Source organism: Dermacentor andersoni, chromosome 9 (assembly GCF_023375885.2).
Source record: "Dermacentor andersoni chromosome 9, qqDerAnde1_hic_scaffold, whole genome shotgun sequence".
Lineage (NCBI taxonomy): Eukaryota > Metazoa > Arthropoda > Arachnida > Ixodida > Ixodidae > Dermacentor > Dermacentor andersoni.
This window is the reverse complement of record NC_092822.1, coordinates 51,572,725-51,597,537: the sequence shown is the minus strand read 5'-3', so window position 1 is coordinate 51,597,537 and position 24,813 is coordinate 51,572,725. Positions and strand designations below refer to the sequence as shown.

Here is a 24,813-nt window from a genome sequence, read left to right as displayed (position 1 = left end):
GACAAATCTCCAAAATCAGGGCAGTGGTTGCCAGGGAAAATGATCTCTGCTGCCATATATCAAGACAGGAGCCCTCGAGATAAAGTTTTATCTAAAAGAGGCCTTCAAATACTTTTATAAATAAAGAATGAACGCACTATTAAACGACTGTCATATCACGAACCTCATGCCGCAAAAATTTTTCGAATCCTTCCACTATAAGTGAACTTATCGCACAGCTTTCTCTTCGTCTCCGCTATTGGCCTCGAGCTCCACCACTGGAACAGCTGGCGCCACCGTCGGCGTGACGTCCTATTAGGGATCACGTGGACATAGCGGCCGCGTCGGCTGCTTCGGGAGCGCCGAAGCGAGCTGAAAATGAGAGTTTAAATTCCCTCGTACACTGCGGACCTAATTTAGTGGCGAGATTTTCCCGCTTAAAGTGTCTCCTTTACAATGCTTGAAAGCACTACAGTAGGTAGTGGCTGCCTTTGAAGGCGCGCAACATGGTAGACTACTGCTCGGTGCCGCAGTACCGGACGTACGCAACGGAGCCCCATGTCAGCCTTATTCACACGTAGCCGCAGGACAAGAAGCTGGGTGAAGCTTGGCTCGCGAAACATAAAACCGACAAACAGTCGTCCTTATTCACACGTAGCCGCAGGACAAGAAGCTGCGTGAAGCTTGGCTCGCGAAACATAAAACCGACAAACAGTCGTCGGCTACAACTCGGGTATGCAGCAAGCACAGACGCGAGGAAGATTTCTGCTACGGCGCCGGGTCTGCGATGTTCGGAAAACGCGCATTGAGACGCTCGCTCGAGTCCGCTGCCCGAATAATGTCAAGACGGTTTGGTCTATGAACTTGTCGATGCTATAGATACTGGGAAGTTTACAGGAGTGGATAGGGAGCGGTAAGAAGCACATTAAAAAAAAAGCATGACGTATGGTCATGTTTGTGTTACAAACTAATGCACTGGATTACAAAAAAGCGGCAGCGCGAAATCGCACGCTGAGAACACCGATAAACATACAGTGCGACGCAACTCGAGAAATAATGTTGAAACGTCCAAGAATTTAGAAGAAAAAGAAAAGATTGAATCGTCGCGACGGCACATCACAGTCCCCGAAGGCGTCAAAGTCTCTACAATGAAATTATTTTTGAACAGCTCTGATAGCGCCCACGCAACAATGGTTGCTTGTATACTGTCAAATGATCATATTCTGCAGCCTAAAGCTCATGACGCGGTGCGAAAACGCGCACGCGGCGAAAGCAAAACTGCGCGGACAAGCATGCAGATGCGCAGTCGGTCGCTGCAATTCTGTGTGACCGCTGCATTGAGGCTTCATTCTATTACGCTCCATTTAGTTATACAAACACTATAAGAACGTATTTCACATAGTTTGCTCTCAGCGTTTACCTACCTTTCACGCAAGAAGCCGGTCCGGGAGACTCCATCGCGGCGACCGCGCGCAGTGGCGTCCACTGTACGTAATCGTTAAAGAGATAGCGTCTGTAAACGATTCTGTGCTTTCAGTTTGCCCAAGATTATTATTTAGACAATAAAAAACTTCTCTCGTTTCGAAAGTCCGTACAGAAATGTCCGGGAGAGCTCGTGCGTGGTGTTTTCAGTGAGCGCTGACAGCAAAACCTATGAGGAACGCGCCACGTGATCCCTCATACTACGTCAGCGAGGCGCTTCCGATAGATGGCGACTCCGTAACTCCTCGCCGCCAATAGTGCGCTGGAAGCGGAGAAGCCAAGAGAGGCCAAAGCCCCGGCCGTAAGTTGAGTGTCGCGGCAGCGAAAGGGCTTGTCGCGACACCCAGTGGCGGCCGCGGTAGACTAATGCGCCGCGGCCATCTCGGAGGCCGCACACATCCGACGCAGCTATGCGCACTATGCAAAGACGAAACGATATTCGTAGCTTTGTGCGATTGCACACGTCAACATTTTTCATTTATTTAATCCACAAATTAGCGATTATACATTAATGGAGAATGCTCTCGCGATCACGAGATAAGGCTGTATCATTGGTGCTTTAGATGACGCCACGTGACCACGGTGAGGAAGGGAGAGCAAGCGATTTCTCGCTGTGTTTGACAGCGGATTGTAAATTCCGTGCTGTATGTACCCTCTGCGACCGATCGGCAACATTTTCTCACTATCCTCGAGAAGTGTTTCAGGGTGTCTTTAAGGATTCGATGTGCATGAATTTTTGGTGCGCAACTCTATTCCGAAACAACCACCGCTCCTTCAGAGCACTAACTAGTACTGGATGTACGCATGCCACCGACAATGCTATATGATACATTTTAACAATCCGACGTCTAGAGCTTTAACTTCCACCATTCAGCTGTTCCCGATGCCTAAAGGAAGTTGGGCGGCGCACAAGAAAGCTTTACCAATTCTGTAGTCATTTATGCAAACGGCCTGAGGCCTTCCTACCTGCCAACGTGCTTATCTCATCCCTCCTGTATAATAAGTGCCACAACACTCACTGCGCACTATGACATTTTCCAGTCAAGCTGAGTCACACTAACAAGCGTATACATGAAGCAGCGAACCCTGGTTCCATTTGTGGTATCAATCCAGAAGCTTATATTCGGGATTACGACGGCACAGATTCGGACGCATACTAGTTTACTTGCACCCTATTATTTCCAAATGCTGCTCGCATCAAACTTCTCGGGAAAATCGTGTGGACTGTATCAGTTCGACATCATCTACGACTGAAGAAAATGGGAAGGACATCGAATCGGAGAACTTTAGCTACACGCAAAGGCAAAATTGCCTTGCGGTAAGCCTTTCCTTCCGCCGCGACCAAGCTGGCGCGGAGGAGAGGATTGCCGCTTAGTGTGCGACCTTCGCGGAAACCGCAGAACCGCGTAAACTGCGCATCAATGTATCGCGTACAATATTTCCGCAGGGAGAACGTGGGTGGATCAGGTAATCAAACCGAGCGCGTGCTTTGAGCGAAACCTTACTCGGCGAGGGGCTATGTGGGTTTCTAATTATTCACTAAAATCACGGGCGTCTTTTGCACCAAAGCAGTTCTAAAATTTTCTTTATCGTAGGAGGCGCTGACGACGACTGGGCGCCAAAAATGCTTCGCCCCCCTCGTTGGGCACTGCAGTGAGTCCTGCCTGCCGCAAAGCGCACGGAGGTGGAGACGGCGACAAAGGCCGCAGCACCCCCTTCCAATTCAGTTGTCGCCTTTCAAGTGATCCATTATTTGCAGGATGTAGAGGAACAAGTTGATGGCGTCGAGGTAGAGCCCCAGGGCGCCCGCGATGTAATCCTCTGGCGATAGTGAGTAGGCCCGATTTGCGCCGCCCGTGATGAGTTGCGTGTCGATGACGATGTACTGGGTACAGCAACAATACTCATTCATTAGTTCATTCATTTATCTACTTGCATGCCGCCGCTACTCGATTGCAGCTCAGTTTACGTTTATATGTGCATTAAGCCATTTCTTTAATTGTACACGCGATCCTCTGTACGAGGCATGCACGTACAGCCGTCAGCACGCTTAAGGGCTCATTCACACCGGCGACTGACAGTGGTCGCGCGACCAAGTTGATCGCAAAGCGACCAGTTGCAAATGGTCGCATACGGTCGCTTTTCCCGAAAAGCGACCATTTTGGGCCAGTCGCTCTCTGCGCGATTTTTCAGTCGCGCGACCGAGGTCGCAAAACTGGACCAGTGGCGCACCGGAAGTGATCTTTCAGCACCGGAAGTGATCGTTCAATGTCTACATCGGACCTCCTCGCGCGTCGCGGCAAATTCGGCGCGAATTCCGAGAGTTCTCGCTGAGAACGATAATCTCCGGGATTGCGACTAGCGGGTCGCGCTCTGCCGGGCTTGCCGGTGTAAACATCAGTCGCCTTCGGTCGCTTTTTGATCGCGAGTCGCAAATGGTCGCGCGACCTCAAGTCGCCGGTGTGAACGAGCCATAGCGCGAACGCTCCGCAGCATGGTCTAGACTAGACCGGCTTGGACTGACGCCAGCGCCGCGATGTGTTGTGCTCTCTTATCTCGGTATGTTTGCGGCGGCTTACGATAGCTGGAGCGCAGCTCGATTTGACTGCTCGTCTTTGTCTTTCGCTTGTGCCTGACCGGCGGCGAGAGTGCGCCCACTCGACACACCCGTTCCGCCCCGTTTCGCTCGTGGCTGCGGTCTCACGCGCGTCCAGAAAACACGTTGCAGCTTGCTTTTAACGGCAAAGCGAAATGGCGGGTGACAGCTCGCGCACCTTTCGGGATCGGCCTCAAAGCTGGCGCTATAAGGAAATTATAAATAGAAAAAGGAGAGCGAAATGCAGGTTTGCGGCGTTTGTAAGGGTTGGACAATAAATAAGCCTGCAAATCCGGTGGCCTAGTTGTTCACGTTCTTGATTGTGCGTGTGGTGTCGGTAACTTCGTATGCGCTGTGCTTTCGAGGTTTCGTTCGCGCTGAAGCGAGAGATGGACAAGGGCCAATTCACTTACTGCTACCGCGATTCCTTACTCTAGCCTGAATTGTGACTGCAAGTTTCTGCGCTCGCCAAGCGAGATGCGTTCACGTTTACCTGTGCGCGCGCGACACCGTGCTGGTTAATTTAGTTAAAAAACGTTGGCGGGCTAGTTGGTTTCAATCCATGATAGAATGTATAAGCGTGACTGACTGAACAAGGACGCAGAAAGAAGCCAACACACAAAGACAGTGCTGTCCCTGTATGCCTCTTCCGCTCTACGTCCTCCTTGAGTCACGCTTACACATTTAGTTAGTAAGCGAATGTTTGCAAGGTTACACCAATGATAAAACTACTATGCTTATTTTTCTCGTGAGCTCATACTTTGAATCGGTGCTGCAATGTACAGTGCTAATGTACAGTGCGACGAAGTCCTTTGCTAATGTCGAGGTTGTCGAACACCGTTGTGCATCTCGGAAGAACAATAAATAAATAAATAAATAAATAAATAAATAAATAAATAAATAAATAAATAAATAAATAAGGGGCTCCTATCCACGCTGTAAAATTGGTTGGCCAGCAAAGCTGTGGTATCACCAGACCCTACAGACAAATGTGACGTAGCGCTAAACTGGGTCCCGCCCAACCTGAGCACGAAGCCGTTGTGCATATCGACGTTGCTATTCCGTTTGTCGCTCATCGTATTCGCGCAGCTCTTCAGGCATGCTAACTGTGAGTGGGGGTGGCTTGCTCTGGGCAGGAACCGCTGCGTCCTACCTAGCCCGAGCATGACGCCGTTGTGCATATTGACGTTACCGTTCCCGTCGCCACTCACCATGCATTCACGCTGCTCTTTGATAGTCCCAACTATGCGTGGCCTTTCAATAACGCTATAACGATTCTTTTACACGTGGAAGGGTATCTACGTCCCTCCCTGCGTCGTATGCCACAGTTTGCTACTTCCTAGCAACTGCAGCGTATGCATTCGCAATCTTTACCGGGAAACGCTTTCGGCGAGCGCTATGCGTTAAGGCAAGCTTTCTGGTTCTTTTTTTTTCTTTCCCCCGCACGGCCAGCGCCGCCGCCGACGCGCGGAGGCGAGCGTCATCTGGTGGCACTGCAAAGAACGCAGCGGCATACGCGGCACGTTCCTCTCAGTGTGATAGGCTGAGGTTTTGCCCACTACACGATAAATGCTTTGTGGAGTAGAGGTATGCAGCTTCGATATAACAGAAAAATCTGCAGCGGGTGTTTTCGAAACGGGCTGCTTTTGAATGCTTTGCTATTGTAGTGGGACGTGTGTCCACATTTTTGTTCCCTAAGCTGACCAAACTATGGTTTTTGGACGAGGACCTAGGCAACTAGTCTACTGCTCCTATTTTTGCATTGCATTAAGTATAATTGTGTTTTCATTAACTGAACTGAGCTAGCATCATCGTGTGACCAAGCTCAAAACGTTATGAGAGACAGAACAAGGCGCAGCACTACGTGCAATTGTGGCGCATTATTCTCCTGAGCTCGTACTTTGAGTCTGGACTACAGCGCACAGTGCTAATGTAGGGTGCGGCGAAGTACTTTGCTGGTGTCAAAGTTGCAGAACATCGTTGTGTATCTCGGAAGAAAAAAAAAACACTTATATATATATGCAGCAGGTGTTGGCGGAACGAGCTCCTTTTGTATGCTAACCTCGCGACTGGTCGTAACATATTAACTTCGAATTTATAGACTGTCAATGTGCATCTGCAAAATGAGATAGTCAACTTACAAAGGAGAATAATGCAGCTCCGGAGCAGGCGTAGATCATCTGAAGCAGCTGAAAGAGAACACACACGCAGGCGACACGAAGCACTAATTGGGTATGTGTATAATGCACGCACAAGGCAGAAACACACTCCCGCTTCTACCACAGTAGGGCTATTCTGGCACTACCACTCAAAAGCATTTGTTTGGCGCGAAAAAGGGAAATATATTTGCGGGAACGACTTTGATATATTTCAACGTTGCTAATCCGGGCTGGCGAAATAATGAGGACTGTCATACAATCTCAGTCTGCATTATAGTAAGCGTTGTTTCAAGCCAATGTTTTCGTTACGTGCACCATGTTCTGAGTGTCTCGTTTTGAGCGTTCGTTCAAACCTTATTCAGTGTAAACTACTCAGGCCCGAGAATTAGATCAGGCTAGGGAGGGCACAATAAGGCTGACATACCTTTCCCAAGTACGGCTCAACAAAACTACGTAACAACGTTGCGTCACAGTGCATCTACTAGGGTGAGTATTACTAGCGATCCTTTGTACATCAAGTTAAATGTTCATTCTAATAATAAGAAATTTGCGCGCGTGGCAGGAAACTAAAAGGAAGCTAGTTATACGAAGTTTTCTCAAACGCGAGCAGCTTCCACTTGTTTAATTTATCGTTGCGTTGAGAGGCGATGGAGGGGAGAGATATCCATTATTAAAGCAATAATTACGCATGCCAACACACAAGCAAAGAAATATCAGTACCACAAAAGGACGCAAATATTAATCAATTCGAAGTCATGTTACAAGCATCGAAAAAAAACGAATCACGCATTCGAATGCGTCGTTATACAGACAAAGTCGTTCTCCAATGAATATTTATACTCGTAGATTCACCCAGGCCACTGCATGACTAGTCATATACTGCATCAAAACGACAAGTTGGGCCAGTTGGTTGGGATTCATAGTAAGGTTCGTTACAGCGCAATACAAGACAAGGACACAAGAAGGTATAAAACGGCTCAAATCAGCACCGTGTCATTATATGCCTTCTTGTGTCCTTGTCTTGTATTGCGCTGTTACGAACCTTGCTATGCATAACTAGTCTCCTAAGAATATTGTAGGGTTTGCGTGCCAAAATCTTGATATCATTATTAAGCACGCCGCAGTGGGGGAGACTACCTAGGGCTCTTTAAGGTCCACCCGATGCAGGGTACATGGGCGCATCTTGCATTAAGCACCTACCAAAATACGGCCGGCGCGGCCGGGATTCGATCCCGTGACCTCGGGCTACTAAGCCGCTACCCCACCATGGCGAGTAACTGGTAACCTGTCTTAATCAAACGTGCGCTTGAATGCGTGCTGTACAGGCCGCTTCTTTACACGCTTTCCTTTTATTCTTATTCTTTCGCCAATTTTCTCTCGACTACCCGTGACTCTACTTGAAGTGCATATGGATGTTTCGGCACTAACGTGTGCATAGATCATCAGGTTTGTTTCTGATGCCGTGTTCTTCCCTGACAAATACCCCGAGCAAATCAATTCTGCCGCCTGACTTCATGATGAAAAGAATAATCCACACATATGAAGACATCGAAGGAAACAGTTACGAAACACTGCGCCGTCTCTCACGTCACCCTTGCGTCTTTTTTAGGGAACAAGGCGAGGATGGTGAGAGACGTTTAAATTCTTGGCGTATTGTACGTACTTTCGACCGGAAAAGCGCAGCCACGACTCCCAAGATCGTCAGGAGTATAAGGGTGACAAACGCGACGACAGTGCATCCCGTGAAATCGATCTGCAGACAGAGACAGAGAGAAGACGCTTATGGACTAAATAAGATTTGACGGCTGTGAGAAGCAGTCGTTTTTGTCTATTCGTTTCATGCACAAGCCTTTCCAGGAATGAAAAAAATGGAAGGGCGGACGGGGTGGTATCATTGCATGATAAAGAAGATTAATGTATGTTGCTCAGTTATAGTGACTGTGCATTTAGGTAAAAACGAAATCAAGCAGTATAATTAACTATTTTTCATCACACCACAAACGCGGCGAAGTTACGGGGTAAGTCAAAGATAAAGAAACATTTTGATAAAGCTGGGGGTCCGACACCAACCAGCATTATGTGGTCTGTGTCAATTGGCTAGATTGTATACCGCTTTCCTTGAGAGAATGTTCTTGAACACTGTGCATTGGTAAGATGCTCCCTGCCATGCATTTTCTTCCGCGCACGTGGATGTACACAATGCACCATCATACGACAGAAGTCGTACCTGCGCTTCATTGCCCTGTAAACTCACGAACGTCCCTTCAACGTCCATACTTGATCAAACAGCAACATCTTCAGGTCGCTTAACTGTTTCTTCTCGCGTACACGCCATTTGTGTAAGAACAAGCGTGTATGTCCATAGGACGTATTATCTAGACTATTGTGAGACTGTCAGATAACGCATTAAGCACGTATATGGGTTACCATTCAAGCACCAATGGGCACGTATACTTTATTGGTGCACAGCACTTGAACAATATCACTAAACGTTAATGGATGGCTAATTTCTCCTTTATTAATTACTTCTCTCCGCCTTGCGGGTTTCTGCAGAACTATTACATCAAGATTGATAAATTTTCCAAGTCCATATATAAACATCGGTCTGGTGAGCGAAACATTTGGGCAAATGAAACGGAGAGAACCGCGAAGTTTTGCTTCGCATCCCTACGTTCGGCCCATTGAAACATTCCGTCAGCACACACGCACGCACGCACGCACGCACGCACGCACGCACGCACACGCACACACACACACACACACACACACACACACACACACACACACACACACACACACACACAAACACACACACACATATATATATATATATATATATATATATATATATATATATATATATATATATATATATATATATATATATATACAAGTGTTAGTTATATATGGATCCCGTAAATCATACATGATAAATCTACCTTTTTCGGACGACACATGAACAGTTGTCTTCCTGGGCGCCTTTACTTTTTTCAGCTTTCTTATGCAAGAATTATGTCTGCTCACTCGTTCAAATTATAGTTCGAAGCTATCATATCTGGCTCTCATAAGCTTATATCTAGTCTGCCTATTTTACGATCCAGTTTATTTTTTTAAACGTTTGATCTCAATGGACAACTTGCGCTAGGTGGAAGGTCGAAAACAATAAAGAAGCCGCTGATGCTCGTTGCGCGCAGGTGAGCCCGAGCAGACGTGTGCGCGCAGAATGTAACTGACGTTGCTGCACCCGTCACACAGCTGCTACCGCGGACGTAATGAAAACAATTCGCGTGCTTTTCTCGCAATGGCCTCGTGTCACAGAATTTCCTGCGTCGGCATCAGATGTCGCGTCGCCGGAAAGAATTTTCAACCACGCATGCCCTCCATGTGGCGCAAGGAAACTGCTGAACTAATCTAATTCCTCAAGGCGAAATACGCAAAAATAAATCGTAAAGTACCACTTACGCACAACATCCAGACATGATAGTGTCGGATTGTAATTTGAATACACGAGAAAACATAATTATGTTACGGGAAAACTCAAACAGAAACCCCTTTTAGCACGATAGCGTTTTCCAGCTGCCGTTTGAGGTTCGTCTAAGTAGGAGCGGCGCGGCATCCTCGGTTCCATGCGCACCATCAAAAAAAAAAAAAAAAAATGCAGCGTTTCCTGGTGAACATTACGGTTACGTAAGCTGAAGTTGCCGGGAAGCGTGAGAAGCACTCAGTGATCTTTGAATGCTATCGCGTTCAACTGTTAAAGGCGAAGCTTAAGAGGAAGCTTTAGCTCGGGTGCTCCTATCTACATACATGTAAAAGGAGAATTCGTCTTTCTCGGCAGCCCCTGCACCAAGTTTGACGAGGCTTGTTGCATTTACAAAACAACTTTAAATGTGTATTGACCAGTAGTTCCGAATTTTCGATTGAGGCTGTACATTTTTTATTAAAAATGGGCAAAAATCGAAAATCTTCATAAAACGAAGCCATCAGATTCGCAACTCTGGAACTCAGCAAGGAAAAATGATATCTCAAGTCTATGAATTGCATCTGATAGCACTTCTAAAGCGAACAAAATTGATTTGTTGGGTATGAATCTACAAAAAATCGGTAATACGGAAATACAACTTTTGCAGAACCCTTGTGCGCAACGTAACAAATTAACCTACAATATAATTTGACACATCAAATTTGTCCACTTTGAACGATCTAATGGGTGCCGTTTACAGAACCGCGATATCTGTTCTTGATTCAGAGCTATTAATTTGTAAACTTCGTCCGTCTGTCTTTCGAACTGGCGAATACTTTAATATTCATTTAAGAAAATGCAGGTCTTAAATCGAAATTCCGCTTCTGACAATCACTACAATTTAACTTTCTCTCTCAAATGTAACAAATTTCACTAAAATTGGTCCAGGCGTTATCTCTGAAACGCGCTTTTGCATTTTACATGCATTTGAATAGGCCGCATAGGAGCTGGGCCTGAGCTAAAGATTCCACTTAGGCGTCCTTCAAATTTTTCGTTTGCATGTTATGCAGCACGAGGGCAATGGTGATTTAAAGTGAGATCATGGCCTCCGAGATGGCGCGCTCAAGTGTAATTATGGAGCCTACCTGAGAACGGCGGTCATGTAAGCTGCCCAGGTTTTACCTGTGCGCGCTTTCTCTATGTGGCTTAGGGCCAATTCATTTCCGAAAGAAAAAAAAAGTACAAAATCGTTCTTACGGTGGTTTGCATCGCAAAAATCGTCAGCAGGATGAACACTGTCTGTGAAGAGAAAAAGAGATGCGTGGTCCCGTTAGGCTCTCACAGCGCAATAAAGGCAGAACGTGCACATTCTGCAGATTCTAGCAATACGTTCTCTTCTAAAGTCATTGAGCTAGGACTGCAGCGGCTTATCGCACCAGATGCAGCCTTATTCAAAAAAGCAATTTTCGTCATTGCGATGCGCACAACTGCGTCTTGTTTTGGTCTACAGTATTTCTTGAAAAAAAAATTAAGGGAAACATGTGAACTGAAGCGACGTCTGAAATTGACGTTAAAATGGCAGCGATCAACCAATGGGAAGGTCAGTGTACGACTAAGCATGCTAGAGAGTTCTTGCGTAGCGGTGGGAAGATATGAAGGTACACGCAGGGCCGCTATGCAGGCAGACATATTACTGTCCCTATACAATGTCTTTATTTTAGACCATACATATTTTTTATATAAAAACTTAATGACTGCAGCGAACGCTGCGTTTTTACATACGAGTTCCTGGGTGAGGTGGACTACTTTGCCGCTGATAACGTGCGCTTCAGACGATTAATTAACAAAGTAATAATTAGCTGCTTTAGTGCCTTGGGGGCAGTCGTCTAAATGGCACATTTTAAGGCAGTCACATTTTAATGATCGCCCGCGTTTTAAAAACGCTCGAAATCGCACCTAATTCGGGATATTCGTGATCTATTTTCGAAGCGCAATCGAGGCAGTGTCGAAACGAGCGGGACCCACTACGCGTCAGAGTTCAGCGCCCCGTAAAGAAATGTGGGGCGAAGTTTGAATACGAGTATGTCGCGGCAAATGCCGACCCGGCACCAAGCCGCGCATGCTTTCCAGGTCTCTAACAATCCTTACAGACTCACAAACGGCGTGCCGCAACTACCTACGCGGCAGAATAGGGCACGGAGCGCTCCGCATACTCCGCTCCGGAGACCACATAACACGGCGACAAGCAAAAGAAGAACCAATTAGGCATACGATAGTATGAACGCCGGGACACACGGGAGTGGCAGGAAACCAAGAGGCGGACAGGATAGCTCGAGAGTACACTTATTACCGAGCATCCCACGTAGGCGACCTCGAGGGGACCTAACCTGTACCCCAAGACTATTCAGCGATACTAAATTGCTACAAGGGCTGCAGAAAGCGGTATCCACCAACGCAATACGCGTCCAAGCTGTGCAGAGAGAACTGGCTGAGCGTGTGTGATGGACTGCAGGGCACCCTTTCTACCAGGAAGACGTGGTGCCTCCTTCGTCACCTGATCGATCCTCTCGGCAGCAAGAGCGCCACTAATCGAAGCCTCACGCGCACCCTCAACAACTATACTGGGGGTGCCGACAAACTCATCAACGACCTGAAGGCCAAGTACCTGAAAACGGAGAAGGGTGATATCGCACCTCCCGACTACGCAGAACCTACCAATGAAGCGTTAGACAAGCCATTCACTGACACCGAGTTGATGTCGGCAATCTCCGAGAGCAACAGGGGCAGCGCGCCGGGACCCGATACCATTACCTACAAGTTACTTAACAACCTCGAGCACAAGGCCCGCAGACAGCTGCTCGAGTATATGAACCGGGTCTCGGATTCTGGCAATCTTCCACACGAATGGAAAGAGCCAGAAGTCCGCTTCATACCCAAGCCTAGGAAGACACCTCACATCGACAACATGCGACCGATATCCCTCACGTCCTGCGTGGGGAAGGTCATGGAACGTATGGTAATTAAGAGGTTGCAGCGACATCTTGATGCCACCGATCAGATGCCAGAGACAACGTATGGCTTTAGGCAGCACCTGGGCACCCAGGATGTTCTCGTACAACTCAACGAACTGGTAATTAAGCGAGCAACGAAGCAAGCGCCGCGAGCGATACTAGCGCTAGACCTCACAGGTGCCTTTGATAACGTCACACATGAAAGCGTCCTCCGCAACCTGCGCAACACGGGTTGTGGAGTGAAAACTTACAACTACATCCGAGACTTTCTTCGTGACCGAACGGCAAGGATCAGAATAGGAGAGGAGACATCCCAACCGATCTCCCGGGGGATCGAGGAACGCCGCAAGGTTCGGTCCTTTCCCCCCTCCTATTTAACATGGCTCTCCTGCCGTTGCCCAAGCTTCTCGAATCAATAGATGGTCTGGGCCACGCATTATATGCCGACGACATCACCCTCTGGACTGCGAGGGCTGGGTCGGATGGCTGGATGGAAAACACGCTCCAAAAAGCGGCTGACACGATCAACAGCTATGTGAAGACATGTGGCCTTTGCTGTTCGCCTCAAAAATCGGAGCTGACCATTGTCAGACCACGTGCATCAAGGACACAAGCAGAAAACATAGAAATCACTTTGGAAGGGAACCGGATCCTCCCGGTACCTCAACTCAGGATCCTGGGTCTCCTGATCCAGGCAGACGGCAGGGCAACAGCCATGATTAGAAAAATGAAGCTCACGTCAGACCAAATCTTGAACATGATCAGACGAGTGGCCAACAGGCGGAGGGGTCTGAAGGAAGCGGACACCTTGCGCCTCGTTGAGGCCTTTGTTATCTCACGAATCGTCTACGCAGTGCCGTACCTGCAGCTCCTCAAGAAGGACGTCTTACAACTTGACGCAATAATCAGGAAAGCCACGAAGCAGGCCCTGGATATTCCCATAAATTAATCCACGACAAAATTACTTCAAATGGGAGTCCACAACACAGTAGCCGAGCTCGTAGAAGCCCACCTATCCAATCAAAGGGTACGCCTTAGCCAGACCAAGGCGGGCAGAAGCGTCCTTCGCAAGCTAGGATGGCAAGAATCGCAATACACCCGCCACGACCAATTACCCGAAAAGTTGAGTGAGAAGTTGGAATGCAAACCACTACCACGCAACATGAACCCCACAAGGCATGTCCGACGACGCGACGCCCGGGCAAGAGCCATCTCCAGGACCCTGGAGCAAGACGACACTGTATTATATACAGACGCCTCTCTATCGAAACGCTCCACGAGGGCAACAGTCGTGGTCACCGGGCTAGAAAAGCTGGTCACCTGCGCATCAATCTACACTCCGTCTTCGGAGGAAGCAGAAGAAGCAGCGATAGCTCTCGCACTCCTGCAACCAAACGTCACCAAGGTCGTCACGGACTCACAAGCTGCATACAAGAACTACAGATCTGGCTGGGTGTCCCTTGCGGCACTAAAAATTCTTGGTAAAGCTACGCCTCCTAAACAAGCGATCGAATTAGTTTGGGTCCCGGCTCACTCCTCAGTTGAGGGCAATGAATATGCTCATCAACAGGCCCGAGCGCTAAACTCCCGGGCCAACGAGGAGGAGGCAAGGGGATGGCAACCCATCACAAATTATAGAGATATAGTCAAATATTACAGGGACGGCAGGAAGACATTCCCGCACCCCCACCACTCCTTGACCAGAGCCGAACAAACAATATACAGGCAAATCCAAGCAGGATCCTTTCCCCACCCCTGCCTCCAGAACAAGATATACCCAGAGTGATATAAGAACACATGTCCTCACTGCAATGCATTAGGCACCCTTCGGCACGTCATAGGAGAGTGCAATTTTTCCATACACCACCCCCCACCTATACCCATAACTAGCCCCCCTGCTATCCCCACCCTTTACGAGCGATGGGAGATCATGCTGTCCAGCCCCGCCCTGGAAGACCAGCTCCGACTGATCCACAGGGGCCAGGCGGCCCTGGAAGCATATGGAGCCCGCGAAGAGGGAGCCACCCCATCAGACGCTTAACGCGTTTCATTTCATAATGGACCAGTAAAGTTGTTTCTCTCTCTCTCTCTCTCCACCAACGCACAACACCCTTAGCAGAGAGGACTCTGTCGCATGGAGGCAGCTACAAACGGGCTCGTACCCGAACCTAAACATACTCAGCCAAATGTATCCCACACAGTACACTGACAAATGCCCCTGGTGCCACGAAACACCCACGTTGTATCACATAACGTGGGAATGCCAAAAGATAGACTTGGTACCCGTTATACCAAACCTGAGTGCGGAGCAATGGGAGGGAGTGCTCTCCAGCGATCGCCGGGTCGACCAAGAAGGTTTGATTCGGCGAGCACAACTGGCAGCAGCATCCAGCAGGGCCCTGGACTAAGGGCAACCGACCGTTGTGCAAGAAGATGGACGAAGCCATTTGACGACCGCAGAAGACCAGCTTTAACGGGCACCTAAATCTAAGTACACGGGTGTTTTCGCCCCCATCGCAATGCGGCCGCCGTGGCCGGGATCCGATCCCGCGACCTCGTGCTGAGAAGCCCAACACCATAGCCACTGAGCAACCACGGCGGGTATGCAACGATCAAATTGAGTTGCAAATGTAGATGTGATGTGGCTGTAAGGAGGCCTGAAAACGGGTCGCTGTAAACTGCGTAAATATATATAAGTATCACAGTAATGACAATGACTCACGATAAAAAACAAGGTGGGGATAAAAGTTTCGATAAGAAGAACTGATATTAAAGGATGCGGACAAGCGCTACTGCCTCCACATGGCTTTTGAAGTAAAGCAAGAGCTGAGAGGAACGTGCTGGAAGAACTTATGTCACTGCAGCTACAGCCTCAAAGGCGAGGCTGTGCTGCACACGACCCGGCCAAACGGTTTCTAAGATGCTAACTTGATCTAAAAAGCTAAAAACTGTTTGCAGGTCAAAAAGCGGTTCGTCACTAAGAAAAAATGCCGAGTGAAGTGTAATACGCTGATGATACATAGAATGAAAGTATGCTTTACGCTCAATTTCTACGTCCCTGCACTGGACGAGGACGTGGAGAGTTGTAGGTCTGTCGCCACACCTTCGACATGAGCGAGGATCACTTCCACTCAGTAGGTAAGCGTGGGTGCCGAAGGTATGACCTATTCTTAATCGACAAAGAAACACTTCCTGGTATCGTGTTGTTTTCTCCGATATACAGTGCCCCGATTGGGTTCGATCAAGTGCAGTTTATTGGATATCTGGGAGTCTTACTGTTCTTGCCAGTGCTTCTTCAGCTTGTGACGTAAGTATGGTTTAAGGTCCGTGGCTGGAATGGGCATGTTTGCGTCGGTGTCGCTAAAAGCTACTGAGCTAGCGTTCTCGCCAGTAGCTTCATTGCCCTTTATGCCACTCTGGCCAGGCACCCAGCAAAGAATAATGACTTGTTTATCCATATAAGCAGTGCGTAGCAATGTATATAGTTGGTTAAAAACATTGTTCTTACATTTTCGTAAACTCATTAGGGCTCGTAACACACTCAATGAGTCTGTAAACACAACCATAGTGAGATTTGTTTGTTTAACGTGTTTAACTGCAAAGAGGATAGTGTATGCGTCTGCCGTAAAGATTGTTGTATATGGATTCAGTGTACCGGATATTAAAAACGATGGTCTTAGAGCTGCGTAAGCAGCACCAGGAGGAGACTTCGAAGCATTTGTATAAAATTCAGCACAGGAGTACTTCGCCCTTAGGTTCAAGAAAATGCGAATGTATATGGTGCTCGTTTTGATATTTCAAAGAGATGTCACAATGGATAGTTTGCCACTCCCAGGGCAGTGGAAACCTAGTAGGAACCATTAGGATACCCTTTGAAAGAGGGACGCCTGCTTCTTCTAACAGTGCTTCCAACTGGAGGGACAGATGAGGCCTAGTGGCTGTGCGGTTACGGAACAGCCTGGCTGCGGATAGGTGAACAATTTGATGACATGGATGATCTACAGGTGATTTTACCTTAAAGGCATAAGAAAAGCTTATATATGCCCTTTGGAAGTGTAGAGACCATTCGTTAGATTCGACGTGCAGGCTCTGCACAGGTCTAGTCCTGAAGGCGCCAGTAGCAAGGCGGGTGCCTAAGTGGTGGATAGGGTCTAGCATAATTCGGAGCACTAGGTCGAGCAGTATTATTGACTTATGCTCCGTAGTTAAGGCGTGTTAATATTAGACTTTTATACAAGTTTAAAGGCACCTTCTGCCATTTCCCCAGCAGGTGCGTGACAGGAGCTTCGGTAGGTTAATAGTCTTGAGGCATTTTACCTCAATATACTTCAGGTGCGGGACAAAAGTTAACTTGGAGTCTAAAATGATGCCTAAAAATTCATGTTCACGGCTTACAGATAGTCGTTCTCCGTTGTGATCTGTTACGGGGCCCGGCTGTATAAATCTCTCGTTAGAGAATATGACAAACGTACTTTTTTGAAGGTTTAGTTTGAAACCGTTCTCCTCGGCTGACTTAGACAACTTATTTAAGCCAATCTGTACTTGTGTCTCGCGGATACTAGATTACATGATTCGTAACCTATCTGGATGTCATCCACATACACAGTATAAAACTTAGTCCGTGGTATGAGAGTGTGGAGCGAGTTCATTTTGACAATAAGAAGAATGCAGATCAGCCCACCACCTTGTGGAACACCAGCCTCTTGCGTAAAAGGATGAGACAGAACATTACCAACTCTAACATGGAGCGTGCAATAGGAGAGGTAGCTCTGAATAACATTCAGTAAATCGCCTCAGACACCCATTTCACAGAAATTGCGGAGGATTCCAAAGCACCAAGTTGTGTCGTACGCCTTCTCCACATCTAAAAATACCAACAAGAAAAACTATTTGCGCAGAAACGCATCACTGGTATTTGTCTCAATGTGGATAAGGTGATTTATTGTGGATCTACCTTCCCTAAAACCGCACTGCAAGGTATTGAGTATTTTACTGCTTTCAAGAAGATGGATGAGGCGCCGGTTAATCATTTTCTGAAAGAGCTTGCATAGACAACTTGTCAGAGCGATACGCATATAACTACTAGGCGAGGAAGGGTCCTTGCACTCTTTGAGAATAGGAATTACGATTGCTTCTTTCCAGGCGGAAGGAATGCATGGAGCTAAAGGGCGACAGTATTTCCCTGTGGGTTTAAGGGTGTGTTTGATCATATCATACAATATTCTGTCACTTCCTGGAGCGCACTTGTTACAGCAATTCAATGAGGCCTGGAACTCTGACATAGTAAATGGACGATTGTATACGTCATTGTATGTCCCCTTCCGACCCAGAGGCAGTCGCTGTGCTTGTTGTTGGTATTTCAGAAATGTATCTGTGTAATAGGACGTACATGAAATGTGCTCGCAATGTTCTCCTAGACAATCTGCCTGGTCCTCAAGAATGTCTCCTTGTGTATTTACTAAAGGTGTACGGTGAGTTTCGCGGCCTTTCATTTTGTTTATCCTGTTCAAGGCTTTTAGTTGGTCTGTGTAAGAAGTGATGCTACTCACCGTATATTTCTCAACTTTCCCGTTTAGCGCGGCGGCGTGTCCTTCTGCCTTCTGAATTAATCGACTTGAAGTTGATCAGGTTCTCTGTGATTGGGGCGTTACGTAGGAGATTCCAAGCCCTGTTTTGCTTCTTCCGCGCTTCCTTACACTCATCATTCCACCATGAAATACGTCGTTTCGAAGGAGATCCGTTTGTTTGGGGAATGCATAGTGATGCAGCATCAATTACAAACGCTGTTATATGTGCTACTGCGTAGTCTATACTAAGTGCATGGACATCATCCCAGCGCAGACTTGTCAGTTCACGAAACCGCGTCCAGTCGCCGCTCCCGAGGTGCAGGATGCACCGTCTGGCTCCGGGTTGTGTCCTTCGACTCCTGGGAGCCACTGGACCTCCGCTCACACGAGTGGGGTGTTTTCAAAGCAGGCCTTGCCTCGAAAAGCAGGGACTCGGAGGTCACCAACCCAGAGGTCGATGGGCCCTCCTTTAGGATGGCGAATCAGCGCTGGCTGCTGCCCCCGGGGGGAATGACGGCACGGCCGCAGCCACACTTTTTGTGCACCGGGCTGATGCCGGAGCCTGCTGCGGCGTTGTCCCCTTATGCACCACAGTAGTATACCCTGTGGTATGAAGAATAGTAACACGCTTCCGTTCCTCCTGGAAACATGTCTTTCTTTACTTTTGGTGTGATGATGTCTTTCTTTATTTGCTTCAATGTAGGGCAGGATCGAGAATGTGCTGCATGGTCACCATCGCAGTTTGGACAGTGCAGGGCGCCAGTACTCGTATCAGAAGTTTGTTCATGGTCGGCCCAGTTTGCGCATGTCAGTCGGTCTCAGCAGCCTTGCGAGCCATGGCCGAATCTTTGGGCATTTGAAACATCTACGGGGGTTTGGAATATACGGTCCTACTCGGATTCTCGTATATCCTGTTTCGAGGGTTTCGGGAGAGTACTGGAGCCAAATGTGGGGGGATTAGATGCTTCGTGGAAATTTCTGTTGTCTCGCTTGACCTTGATTCGTTGTACTTGTGTTACGTTTTTTCTTTCCAGCGCTCTCGGAGCTCTTCTTAGGTCAAAGTGAATAGGCCTCCGTCAGAAATTACACCTTTGAATGTGTTCATCGATTGGTGTGGGTTGACTGTGATTTGTACATTGAATTGTGATTTGTACGTTTTTTCTTATGCTGGTTATGATCGCGAACCTCGAGGAGGAGGTCGCCGCTGGCCAATTTCGTTACCTTGTAGCCGTGACCTGGCTCATCAATTAGAAATTTGGAAACAGTGAAGGGAGGAATCATTCATGTGTGTCTTTTCAGGGTTTTCACTATGCATGACGTGGAATCGTGGGAAGGTTTCTTTGCGTTGACCAAAAATGGGGAGGATTTCTTCGGTGCACCCCTTTTCTGGTAAAAGGGCAATCAGGCAGACGGGGCAAGGACGATAAATCCATAAATAGTTGTTTAATTTCGGAGGCTATACCAGCCACCCACCACCAAGCCCAACAAGGGGACGCTACGAGACCCGAAGGAAATGCGGATGCCAGCTGTGCGTAGCTACTACAGCCTAATATAAGAGACCCAAGGATGGATAAACTATGCTAGGTCAACCCTTGCTGCCTGGAAAATTGGAAGTAAAACGAAGTGGAAACAGGAGAGATGGAAAGTGAGAGAGAAATACTAAGGTTGCAGGGAGATAGCGACAGGAAAAGGCAACTACTGATTTCCCCCAGGTGGGTCAGTCGGGGGTGCCGTCTACGTGAAGCAGAGGTCAAAGAGGTGTGTTGCCTTCACCAGGAGGCCTTAACGGTCCGAACACCCGGCATTGGCTGAACCCCCAGGATCATCCTTTCCGCAGACACGGCTAAGACGCGCACAGTTAGACGCAGGAGGGTCCAATCCTCGCGTCCTCGCGTACGTGGTGTCGCAACGCACCAAATGACTGCTAACGCATACGCCCCTGCTGGACGCCTGTCTAAGGTGCTTTGGGGCGACATTGTTTTATAAAATGCCACTATCAGCATTGCTGCGAGCGGCCATGGCTCTGCTGAGACGGAAATCTATAAACGGCAATATGTTTACCAGTAGCTTAAAGTCGGCTGTTACCATAGACGCACGTTTGCGTTAGAACAACAGTAGTCTTGTGATCACTGCAATAAAATCCAGTGAATTTTTTTCAGTGCACATACTTTTCCAAGGTGTAACCACAAATACTGGCTTCGACACATTTTCTGGCATTCTCGTGTACGTTTACGCTATTGCGTCCCTGCTATGCTAATTTCCCCTCTCGTCAATAGTAACGTAAATCTGACAGTGATGGGTGTTCCATGCGAACACGCCTTTGATGACTCACCGCTGTTACTCCTACTGCCATGAAAACTTCGTCGCGCTTGTAAAACCTGGAAAAGAAAACGTGATCCCGAATCACATGCGCTCCCGTTTCATTTTTAGCGCTGACAATGTTGTATAAGTTAAGCAAGAAAATTCCGCAAAAAATAGGTGCAAAGAAAAACAGAAAAAAAAAGTCGCGGTTTCACCAAAAAGCTGAAGCATTCATTGCGATAGCAGATAATGAGGCAGCTATACGCCGTAAGGTTAGTGGATTTGTATTGTAGGGCTGGTGTAAGCATTACTAAGCACGTTGTCACGCGCGCACAGGCCCGCTTCTCACTCGACGACCTTGGACACTGGCCGTTAGAACTGTTAGAACTCTGGCGTGATGAACAGCGGCAGCAGCGGCGAGCGAGTTCCCAGTCGTGCTGCCTCTCGCTTCAACGCGAACGAGGCATGCAATAACACGACGCACACCTGTGAGCAAACATATACGGACCAGCGATTGCGCGATAAAGTCGATTTTTTACACAGCCTCCGAATCCAAATTGAAACTGAGGACCGCAGTCCAAACTTAGCATTGGGAACTTTCCAGTCTACTTGTCAATTTCACTTTGTGCACACGAATGGCAAAGAAATTTAGTTTTTTTCGGAGACCCTGTGGTCCGTATACTTTTGCTCACGGGTGTACACGATGCCATCAGCTACCTCGTGTCTCAGCTTTCGAGCCCACTGCAGCTTAGCTCCAAGCTGTAGACACGTACGGCCGCGCTTAGCCGCACTGTGCGCAGCCACGGCCGGATTGGAGGCTGAGCCGCAGGCTGCGTTGTCCCGCCCCTCTTCGCCGCCTTCCCTCTTGTGCGCAAAGGACTCCTCTGCCCTCCCTTGTCCATGCGAGAGATCGGTGTGCATCCTCACTGCTTTCCTTCCGTGTGCGCGCGAGAAGGCGCCGCGCCGCAGCAAGCCGGCATCCTTCTCGGCTTACTGTCGCGCGCTTTCCATTGCACTATACAGCACACGGCGCACGTGCGCGATGTCATCACACTTTGACTTTATACAGAACATCACGGCGATGGCGACGCCGGAAATTCGCCTGGATGGTCCATATAATTGCTGCCGCACTCAAGGAAAGCTCTGCATCTATAGAGCAAGCCAACAAACTTTGACGGCGCCACGCAAGCGCCATGGTTTAAGGCATGTCTGTTGCAACGTGACTATAAGCGCACATCTTTTAACCACGTATACAGTATCATAGAGCTATTAGAGGGGACTGTGGCGCTATTGTCTACGGTAGCTGCAAGCAGGGCAGTTCAACCAGCGTGGGAATGCTGGGAAGTAAATGGAATTGCCTGTAGTTCGTCCTTCTACGCGTGTTTGTAGCGTCTTACTGCGCGATGGATGAAAAAAAAAGGTATTGATTGCTTTGAAATGTTGGGCCAGTGAAGGCAGATAAAGCGTAATAAACGAAGCCACAAGCACGAAAATTAGATAAATCTATTCGTTTCATTTCATTTCATTTATTTTACCCTCAAGGTACATAGTACATTATAGAGGGGAGGGGCTAAGATAATACAATGTAAACATCGGTAAAAGTAACTCAAACAAAATAAATAACAGCAGTAATTCCAAATTTTGAGTTGACATCCGATGATAACTAACAGAGGTACAAAAGATACAAATACAAATGTGGTGTACACAATGGTAAAGAGGTTCGAAAAACATATGTACAGTAGATTTACAAAATGCATTGTTAACTTTTTGATCATGATGCTGATGAAAACGCTGCAATAGAGAAACGTACATACACATAGGCAAGACAAATGGTAAGTATATTACAAAAGTTCGTTTTCAAGTGCATTTCTAAACATAAGTGGATTAATTATGCCTGTTAATGAAGGGGATAAGCAGTTCCAGTCTTTGATAGTCATTGGTAAGGATGAATTTGCGCCCATGATAGTATTGAAATGAGATATGCTAACTTTCTGGTTATGATCACGGCGAGAAGAAATGAAAGGTGCTGGCCTGATCCAAAGAGTGTGTAAAAAGGTGTTATGGCAATAGATTTTGTGAAAAAGAGAAATGCGTGAGTGTTTTCGGCGGTCGGATAAGAGAGGCAGGCTTAATAAACATTTCATGTGTGTTACGCTTGCTGTCCGATTGAAGTTATTTAAAATGAAACGGGATGAGCGGTTTTGTATAGCTTCCAGTGTATGTATTAGTGATGAATGCCAGGGACCCCATATTGATGAAGCATACTCAAGTTGCGAGCGAACGTAAGTGGTATATAGTAATTGTTTTAATGATGATGGTGCACGAGAAAAATTTCGGCGCAGGTACCCTAAAGTGCGGTCAGCTTTGGACACCATAATATCAATATGCGATTTCCAAGACAAATTGTTAGTTATGGTCACTCCTAAATAACGATACGAGGTGACACATTCGAGTGATATATTAGTGAGAGAATAATTAGGAGAACTACAGTTAGTACGAGAAACCCTCATAGTTTTGCACTTCTTAATGTTAAGTTGCATTTTCCACGTGCTGCACCAATCAGTTATTTAGGTCAGTTTGTAGAGCTGTCACATCACAGTCATTGGAAATTTTGCGGTATATCACACAATCGTCTGCAAATAAACATATCTTTGATGAAATATTAGTAGGTAAGTCATTAATGTGTATAAGAAACAAAAGTGGGCCTAGGACAGATCCTTGAGGGACGCCTGAGCCGACAGGGGCGAAAGAGGAATTAGATTCATTAGCAGAAACAAACTGAAAGCGCGATGTAAGAAAGCTACAGATCCAATTAAGTAATGTAGGGTCCATGTTTAAAATGCTTAGTTTGTGTAAGAGTAGGGCATGACACACCTTGTAAAATGCCTTAGCGAAATCGAAAAATATACAGTCCGTCGTGAAGCCTGCGTCAAGGTTAGAGTGTAAATCGTTTGTAAATGTTATAAGCTGTGTTTCGCAAGAGAAGTTTTCTCTAAACCCATGCTGGTGAGGAGTAAAGAAATTATTTTCGTCAAGGAAGTTAATGAGATGCGTGTAGATTACATGTTCCATAATATTATAAGGTACTGAGGTAAGAGAAATTGGTCTATAATTAAAGGGATTATGAGTGTCACCTGATTTGTGTATGGGAATGATTTTTCCTGTTTTCCAATATAGCGGAAGCATGCCAGAGTTATATGATTGCGAGAATAGATATTGCAATATGATAGACGAATATTCAACTGTGCTAATTAAGAATTTGGTGGTGATTTCATCGACACCGCAGGAGGAAGTAATTTTCAAATTTTCGATTATTTTTTAAAATCCTGTCGCATCAGATATAGTAGGGTTCAGTCAGAACAAAGTGTAATGAACTCATCACATTCAGTAGACGAGGTCTAGGAAAACGAACTTATGTGGGACCATACGATGTTTCGAAAATTAAAGTCGCCCATTAGATATATTGGCACTCCAGGATAGCGTATTGTTATCTGGTTCAAGTTGTCATACAGGTCATTGCAAAAGGAGAAAGGACTTGAGGGTGATCGGTAGCAAACCCCTATTAGTAGTTTTTTTAAGTTTTATTGTAAGGCAGCACCAGATGATTTCTAAATCTGAAACAACTGGCACACATAAGCCCTCAAATCGGTCACTGATTGCAAGAAGCACACCACCGATCACACAATCTATGTAGGAAACAGCACCCTCATGGTGTCTGAATGATCGCAGTGCCAGAGTTTCGGCTAGTAATTAGTGTAGAAACCTCTGCTTTTTAACTGGCAGCAAAATAACTTGAATACTTGATTGCTTCCTTCCAGGTTGTCTTCTTTCATTCTTTTTTAAATTCTAAAGCGTTCTTTTCTTTCACCATAAGCAATGCAAGTGTCTCGATTGGTCAAATAAATCTGGAGTCCTCCGCTATTCATGACGCCACGTATATTGCCGGCAGCGTAGCTTTGCGGCGTCCTACGAATGAACAATTATCCCACGATAAGGCTAATAAAAAGCAGTAGGTATTATTGCTTCGCATGAAGCGGTACTAACACGATCGCTCTGCTCCACCATGCACACTATATATCGTCCCCTCAACTGTTTCTTATCCCGTTTAAGGCGTGATGACACGCCTTAAACCTTCGAGCAAAGAGGTTGAGTGTAGGTTGAGACAGGTAACAGCGAATTAACTAACAAGAAAGAAGACCCGCACATGCATTTTTTTTTTTGTTGCCGCTTGCCACGAGCACTTCGACGGCAACAT

The 24,813-nt window shown here is 47.0% G+C and overlaps 1 protein-coding gene across 1 annotated transcript in view; it reads right to left on the bottom strand.

The window, feature by feature from the left end:
• Positions 1–1,903: 1,903 nt before the first annotated feature.
• LOC126528531 (protein lifeguard 1-like) overlaps positions 1,904–24,813 on the bottom strand; it is a 49,934-nt gene continuing 27,024 nt past the window's right edge. The window contains exons 7-11 of the mRNA XM_055069084.1: positions 20,590–20,635; positions 10,937–10,978; positions 7,880–7,969; positions 6,199–6,246; positions 1,904–3,346 (exon numbers count right to left, since the gene is read on the bottom strand). Of these exons, the coding sequence (XP_054925059.1) occupies positions 3,185–3,346; positions 6,199–6,246; positions 7,880–7,969; positions 10,937–10,978; positions 20,590–20,635 (388 nt within the window). The 3' untranslated portion in view covers positions 1,904–3,184. The remainder of the gene's footprint in view (positions 3,347–6,198; positions 6,247–7,879; positions 7,970–10,936; positions 10,979–20,589; positions 20,636–24,813) is intronic.